The 7,696-nt window shown below is 46.5% G+C and overlaps 1 protein-coding gene and 1 long non-coding RNA gene across 2 annotated transcripts; one reads left to right on the top strand and one right to left on the bottom strand.

The window, feature by feature from the left end:
* The first annotated feature begins 1,866 nt into the window (after positions 1 to 1,866).
* On the top strand, positions 1,867 to 6,306 carry PLA2G1B (phospholipase A2 group IB). The gene is made up of 3 exons (XM_039250686.1): positions 1,867 to 2,003; positions 2,764 to 2,891; positions 6,079 to 6,306. Exons 1-3 carry the CDS (start codon positions 1,897 to 1,899, stop codon positions 6,210 to 6,212), a joined length of 369 nt encoding a protein of 122 aa, XP_039106617.1. The 5' UTR covers positions 1,867 to 1,896; the 3' UTR covers positions 6,213 to 6,306.
* LOC120244329 lies at positions 5,910 to 7,015 on the bottom strand. Its single transcript, XR_005531538.1, has 3 exons — positions 6,895 to 7,015; positions 6,272 to 6,442; positions 5,910 to 6,173 (listed from the first exon to the last, which is right to left on the bottom strand). It is a non-coding gene; the product is annotated as an uncharacterized LOC120244329 (long non-coding RNA).
* Positions 7,016 to 7,696: the final 681 nt, after the last annotated feature.

Below are 7,696 nucleotides of genomic sequence, written 5' to 3'. Positions count from 1 at the left end.
TCTCTGTCTCGCTCTCAAAAATAAATAAACATTAAAAAAAAAAGATGAAAAAACAAAAAGATGACAAGTGTGCCAGGGAGAGGGAATGGTAGATGCGTGGGCCTTGAGGCAGAAAAGAGCTTGTCCTGTTGAGGATGGGAGGTCTCCTTATGTTCCTGCCCATCTCAACTCCACCACACCCCCCACCTAACCCAGTTTTTTACAGTTTATTTATTTTGAGAGAGAGAGAAAGAGAGAGAGAGCGAGAGCACACGCACATGAGTGGGGGAGGGGCAGAGAGAGACTCCCAAGCAGGTTCAGTGCTGTCAGCACAGAGCCTAACATGGGGCTTGAATTCAGGAACTGTGAGATCATGACCTGAGCCAAAGTTGAGAGTCAGATGCTTAATGGACTGAGCCACCCAGGCACCTCCCGCCTAACCCATTTTAGATTCCCTTACCATGCTCAGAGCCTGGAGCTCTAACAAAGGATCTGATTTCCTTGTTTACTACATTTATTGCTTATTGTTTTTCCCCCACTAGGATGTAAACTCAGTGAGGTTACAGATTTTCTATTTGCTTACTGATCTATTTCAATTCCTAGGGCAGTGACTGGCCCATAATTGGTGCTCGATAAATATTTCCCAGATAAATAACGGGGACCTCATAGAAAACATATGTTCACACAAAAACTAGTACACACCTGTTAATAGCAGCACTATTCCTAAGTACCAGAAAGGATAAACAACTCAAATGCCTATCAAATGATAAATGGATAAACAAAATGTGGTCTCTCCATACAGTGGAATACTATCCAGCTATAAAAGGAATTTTTATTGATATATGTTATAATGTATATATGTATAATATAACATTGATATATGTTATAATGTAGATGAACCTCAAAAACATTATGCTATGGGTGCCTGGGTGGCTCAGTAGGTTAAGCAACTGACTCTCGATTTCGGCTTATATTATGACCCCACAGTTTGTGAGTTCAAGCCCGGCTTCGGGCTCTGCACTGACAGTGCAGAGCCTGCTTGGGATTCTTTTTCTCCTTCTCTCTGTCCCGCCCCTGCTCTCGTGCTTTCTTTCTCTATCTGTCTCAAAATAAATAAATAAACTTTAAAAAATAAAAGGATTGGCAAACTTAAAAAAAAATTTATTTTTCTGGCTAAGTGAAAGAAGCCAGTCACCAACGGCCACACGTTGTATGATTCCATTTACATTTAGTGTTCAGAATAGACAAATCCATAGAATTTAGTGGTTGCCAGAGGGGAGAGGGGAAGGGGGGGAGGATTGCTAATGGGTACAGGATGTTCTTTTGGGGGCGATCAAAATGTTCTAGATTTAGTGGTGATGGTTCCACAACTCTGTGAATATAATAAAAACCACAGAAATGTACATTTTAAAAAATGTTTTTATTTAGAGAGCGAGCGCACACGCACGCGCTTGAACAGGGAGAGGGGCAGAGAGGGGACACAGAGTTAGAAGCCGGCTCTGCTGCGGTGACAGCAGCTAGTCCAATGCAGAGCCCGACCACGAACCCTGAGGTCATGACCTGAGTCGAAGTCCGACGCTCAACTGACTGAGCCACCCAGGCGCCCATAAAATGTCCATTTTAAGTGGTTAAACGGTGAACTTTGTTATGTGAATTTTATCTTGATAAAAAATCCTTTTAAAAAAGTTTTGTTAAAAGAAAAAGGTCCCCACTCCCCTTACCAGGTTTCTGCATCCAGCTCTCTTCCGAGGAGGCCGCTGGGGGCGGGGCAGCGTGGGGCCCGAGAGCAGGCAGGCAGTGGGACCCCTGGGCGCTGGCGGAGCTAATCGGGACGGATTTAAACTCTGGCTGTGTCTTCCTGCAGTGGGCGCTGCTGAGAGTGGCATCAGCCCGCGAGCAGTGTGGCAGTTCCGCAACATGATCAAGTGTAAGATCCCCGGCAGTGACCCCTTGATGGATTACAACAACTACGGCTGCTACTGTGGCCTGGGTGGATCGGGCACGCCTGTGGATGACCTAGACAAGTGAGTGACCGATCAGCAGAGGGAGCGCAGTGACCGCGGGGTGGGGGGAGGGCATAAGCCAAGGATCTCACGAGAAGGCACAGAAAAGGGATTCGCTATAGGTAACAGCTTTTCAACTCTTTTCTTTTTACATGTTTTTATTTTTGAGAGAGAGAGAGAGAGAGCGAGAGAGAGAGCGCGCGCGTGAGAGCGTGAGCATGAGCAGGGGAGGGGCAGGGAGAGAGGGAGACACAGAATCAGAAGCAGGCTCCAGGCTCTGAGCCGTCAGCACAGAGCCCGACGCGGGGCTCGAACCCACGAACCGTGAGATCATGCCCTGAGCCCAAGTCGGACGCTTAACCAACTGAGCCACCCAGGCGCCCCTTTTCAACTCTTGTACAAACAAACATGCTCCAAGAGGCCCCTGAATCCAGTGCTCTCGGTTAGGAGGAAAAGCGGAAGGTTGGAGACGTCAAGCAACAGTGGATGCTGCTGCCCCCTAGTGGCAGAATATTGCAACCCAAACCGCCACAGCGCCGATGGGATTTGTCCTCTTCAGCAGTGGTTGACTCTCTCACCGCATCTTCAGAATCCATACCTGATTGTACTACATTCCTGCAACCCATTTTTAAAATCGCCTTCAATAAACATGATAAAAGGACTTAAAAATTTCATGCCACAGGACAAATATCTTCCGGAGCATGTCAGCTACATCCTCCCCATTGCTGAGCCTGCCCTGCGGCCCTGCCCCTGCCTCAGCTCTGTCTTTCCCCCACTCCAGGTGCTGCCAGACACATGACCACTGCTACTCCCAAGCCAAGAAACTGGACAGCTGTAGATTCCTCCTGGACAACCCCTACACCAAAACCTACTCATACTCATGCTCTGGCTCTGAGATCATCTGCAGCGGTAGGTTACCCCCTTGTGGGAAGCACTCATGGTAATGATATCCACCATTTATTGACTGCCTTGGTGCCATGCTGTGTCTCCTTTAATCCTGGCAACGATCCTATGAGATAGGTATTATTATTATACCTGTTTGACAGATGAGGAAACTGGGGCACCCACCATTTGGGGTTTTTTTAATGCAGTTTCAGAACTTTTTAAAATTTTTATTGTTTATTTTATTTTTGAGAGAGGCAGAGTGTGAGCAGGGGAGGGGCAGAGAGGGAGAGAGACATAGAATCCTAAGGAGGCTCCAGATTCTGAGCTGTCAGCACAGAGCCTGTCGCGGGGTCAAACTCATGAACCACAAGATCACGACTTGAGCGGAAGTCGAAGTCAGACGCTTAACTGACTGAGCTACCCAGGCGCGCCATTTGGGTTTTTCTGGGTTTTTGTTTTTGTTTTTGTTTGAGAAAGAGACAGAGACAGAGAGAGGGAGAGCGAATCCTAAATAGGTTCTGCATCACCACCATGGAGCCCTCTGAGGAGCCCTACAAGCGCTCCATCTCACAAACTGTGAGATCATGACCTGAGCCAAAATGAAGACTCAGATGCTTAACCAACTGAGCCACCCAGACACCCTGGTGGTGTTTGGTTTTGAACAGGTTTATATGGCTCCAAGGTCTCTGTTCTTAACTGCTATGCTATACAGTGTCGTTATTTCATAAAAAGAGCTTAGAACTACCACTTATCAGTTTTTTATTACATACCAGGGAGTAGGCTAAGCATATATATAAGTTTTACTAACCCCATTTTACAGGTGAGGAAGCTGAGGCTCAAAAATAGCTACTTGCCCAAAATCACACAGCTTGTAAGTGGTAGGGTCAGCATTTGAACTCAGTTGTTTCTGATTTCAAATGTTCTGGTCTTAACCACTAAGCCTTATGCACGGCTTGTGATGAAATATATCCGTTTATGAAGGTACAAGTCAGAGGTGAATGGTATTTTCATGCTAGGCTGGCATTCTGGATTTTCACTACTCTTTTCTATGCACTCAGAGTTGGGTCCCACTTTTAAAAACTGTACATATATCATTGGAATAACTGTAATTCAAATCCAGAAGGCCAAGAAAAAAGTTACCGGGAATCCCACCATCTTTTTAAAAGCATTGTTAAAGTTTATTACTTTTTTTTTTTTTTTTTTTTGAGAGAGAGAGCATCCCAAGCAAGCTGTCAGCATAGAGCCTGATGCAGGGACTTGAGATCATGACCTGAGCCGAAATCAAGCATCGGACACTTAACCAAAAGAGTCACTCAAGCACCCCAGGAATCCCACCATCTTAAGGAATAAACAGTTTCACAGCTCTGTGTTCATTTGTGCTTATCCTTGGAATAAGGTTTTTTATCATTTTAATCATAGCTAGCCACCTCAAGTCCTTTGTTTCCTTTTGCATGAAACACTTCCCACATGAAGTCTCATTCCAGGACTTCCAATGTCGCTTTCTCTGTGCAGTCTTCCCTTTTATTATTTTACTTTTTTTTTTTTTAGAGAGAGAATGCAAATAGGAGAGAGGGGTAGAGGGAGAGAGACAGAATCTTAAGCAGGCTCCATGCTCATGCAGAGCTCAAAGCGGGGCTCAGTCCCATGACTCTGGGATCATGACCTCTGCCCCTCTCCCCAGCTCGTGCTCTTCTCTCTCTTAAAAAAAAAAATCAGAGAGAAAATTTTAATAAGATTATTGAATGTAAGCAGAAGAATTAAATTATGGATAATAAATTTGAAATGCATTTTATTTAAAAAAGACTTTAAAATGTTTCTTTTTACTTTTTTAATTTCCTTTTTACATTTTTTTAATGCTTTATTTATTTCTGAGAGAGAGAGAGAGAGAGAGAGAGAGAGAGAGAGTGTGTGAGCAGGGGAGGGTCAGAGAGAGAGGGAGACACAGAATCTGAAGCAGGCTCCAGGCTCTGAGCTGTCAGCATAGAGCCCGACGCGGGGCTTGAACCCACGAACGTGAGATCATGACCTGAGCTAAAGTCTGACGCTCAACCGACTGAGACACCCAGGCGCCCCTCTTTTTATTTTTGAGAGAGAGAGAGCATGAGCAGGCGAGGAGCAGAAAGAGAGGGAGACACAGAATCCGAAGCAGGCTCCAGGCTCCGTGTTGTCAGCACAGCCCCACGCGGGGCTTGAACCCACGAACCACGAGATCATGACCTGAGCTGAAGTTGGACGCTTAACCAACTGATCCACCTGGGTGCCCCTTGAAATGCATTTTAAAAGTTATCGTTGTTTTTTTCTCGTTAAAAAATAAACAAGGCAAAAGTAGCATAATTTCACAGTCTACAGAAATACATTATGGAAAGTGGAAGGTGCCTATAATCCTACTACCCAAGATAGCTAGTTAGATGCAATGTCCTTCATTTTCCTTTAATATAATATCTGGGAAACATTTCCACATATGGGCATACTTATTTTTTTAAAATATTTTTATTTATTTCTAGGAGAGAGAGAGAGAGAGAGACAGCGTGAGCAGGGGAGGGTCAGAGAGAGAGGGAGTCACAGACTGAAACAGGCTCCAGGTTCTGAGCTGGCAGTCAGCACAGAGCCCGACGTGGGGCTCGAACCCACGAACCGCAAGATCATGACCTAAGCAAAAGTCGGACGCTTAACCGACTAAGCCACCCAGGCGCCCCATACTTAATTATTTTAAATATTTACATAGTATTGTACTGTAAGAACGTTCTGTAACTTTTAAAATGTGCTTTAGAGAAATTGGCTTGCTAAATTTCACTAAGTTGAAATGCACAATACTTTGCTGTCTTGAATATATGTTTTAGTGTTTTCCATATTGTTTATAAATTGCTTGCCTATGTTATCAGAGATGTATAGCTCTGTGGGTTATAAGAGCTCACTTAGGGATGTGAAATGGACAGGACTTTCCTATCTATCACACCCAGGACTACCAGATTAAACACACGTTGCCCAATTAAATTTGACTTTCAGACAGATGATGAACATTTTTTATTCTACATTCCAGATACTGTATTTTTTTTGTTTATCTGAAATTTTGGTATCTTTTATTTACTTGATCTGTCAAACCTAAATCTGTATAAATGCAGTGGCCATTATTCCAGCTCATTCCTCCTGCCCCCGATTGGACAACGCAGGATCTACCTTGGCTCAGTCCTCTCCTCTTGCTCTTTTCCAGACAAAAACAAACCCTGCGAGGCCTTCATCTGCAACTGCGACCGCAATGCTGCCATGTGCTTTTCAAAGGCCCCGTATAACAGCGAACACAAGAACCTGGACACCAAGAAATACTGTGACCAAGAAATACTGTGACAATTGAGGGTGGCTTCTGGAGAGCATCATCTCAACCCGCCTCATGCCCTTCACCTTACCCTGTGTCCTCCAATAAAGCACTTTGTTGAAAGGCCTCACGTTTGCATATTGTTTTATCCTCCGACTGTGCAACATGACTAAGTCTCTTCCTAGTTCTTTGTGAGCATCATTCGTTCTGGCCTTGGGAGTTGAATTAGAGAGATATTTCTGGGAAGTGAACCCCGTAAGACCTGAATAATGATCAACAACCACTGATTATTGCCAGATCAAAATATATAATCTATCCTCCTCGGTAAAAGCCTAGCTCTTTTTCATTATCCCAAGGGCTAAGGGAGAGAGAAAACGAATTCCTTTAGCAATCTTTTAATGAGCATCTGCTGGGTGCTCATGAAAGGAAATGGATTCTGGAAACACTAGTACAGAGGCTGAGATTAAAATGAATACCTAAGGGGCGCCTGGATGGCTCAGGTGGTTAAGCGTTAAACTCTTGGTTTCTTTCCGCTCAGGTCATGATCTCTCCATTCATAGGTTAGAGCCCCGCATCGGGCTCCTCCGCGATGGTGCACAGCAGGCTCTGGGTTCTCTCTCCCTCTCTCTCTGCCCCTCCCGCACTCCTGCATGAGCTCTTCTCTCTTCAAATAAATACACTTAAAAAAATAAATGAATACATAATTAAGCAAACCTAATGAGTATTCCGAAGTAGCTATTATAACCCAGCAGCCGCAGTATCTTCACAGGGCTTAGCACATCGCACACGTTCATTAAATAGTTGTTCAACGACGGTACATCTTGGCGCCAAGGTGTGTTGCAGTCCAGGAAAAACCACGTGGCTCTATTTACCTTTTCGGATCACGTGATCCTCCACCCGACCCAGTCATTTCCCCGGCCCCCGGGAGGGATTTCAGGGTAAGAACGATGATTGGGTATCTTGGGGACACGTGGTTCCCGGTTCCTCTTTTTACGTTGGTGAGGAGCGGCCCAACCCCCGGCCTCCCTCCGCGCCTCCCAGGTTCTGGCCTCGCTCCCTGGCGCGTCGGCACGGGCTGGCGCAGGCGCAGTGGCTAGTAACGGTTACTCCAGCGGCGCGCGGCTGAGGTGGCGGCGACCGCCCCGTGCGCCGCTTCCTGGGTCCTAGGTGCGTGGCTCTCCGGGTTCAGAATCCGGCCGGAAGGAGAGAGTGGGCGGGCCGAGTGTGAAAAACGAGCTCACGTGCGTAGGACGTCGGGTCCCACCTCCCTGCCGTGCGCGTCCCCTCCTGTGTCTCCTGGCCCCGCACACGCCCCCTCCTTCCCCAGCCTCCCTGCCAGCTTCCGGTTGGTAGCTCCTCGTGGGCTTTCATCCCGGAAAGGGACGAGGGGGCCGGGAAGGTGGGGTGCAGGGAGCCAGAGCGTGGAGAGGGGCGAGTGGGTATTGGGCTAGCTAAGGGTTTCTGCACCCCAGGTCCCCACTTGAACCCCCCCAAACTCCACTTTCAAGAGGTGGGG

This window comes from Hyaena hyaena, unplaced genomic scaffold (assembly GCF_003009895.1).
Source record: "Hyaena hyaena isolate Hyena2069 unplaced genomic scaffold, ASM300989v1 scaffold_0, whole genome shotgun sequence".
NCBI classification, from domain to species: domain Eukaryota; kingdom Metazoa; phylum Chordata; class Mammalia; order Carnivora; family Hyaenidae; genus Hyaena; species Hyaena hyaena.
The sequence above is the reverse complement of the archived record's forward strand: the minus strand, read 5'-3'. Positions and strand labels throughout refer to the sequence as shown.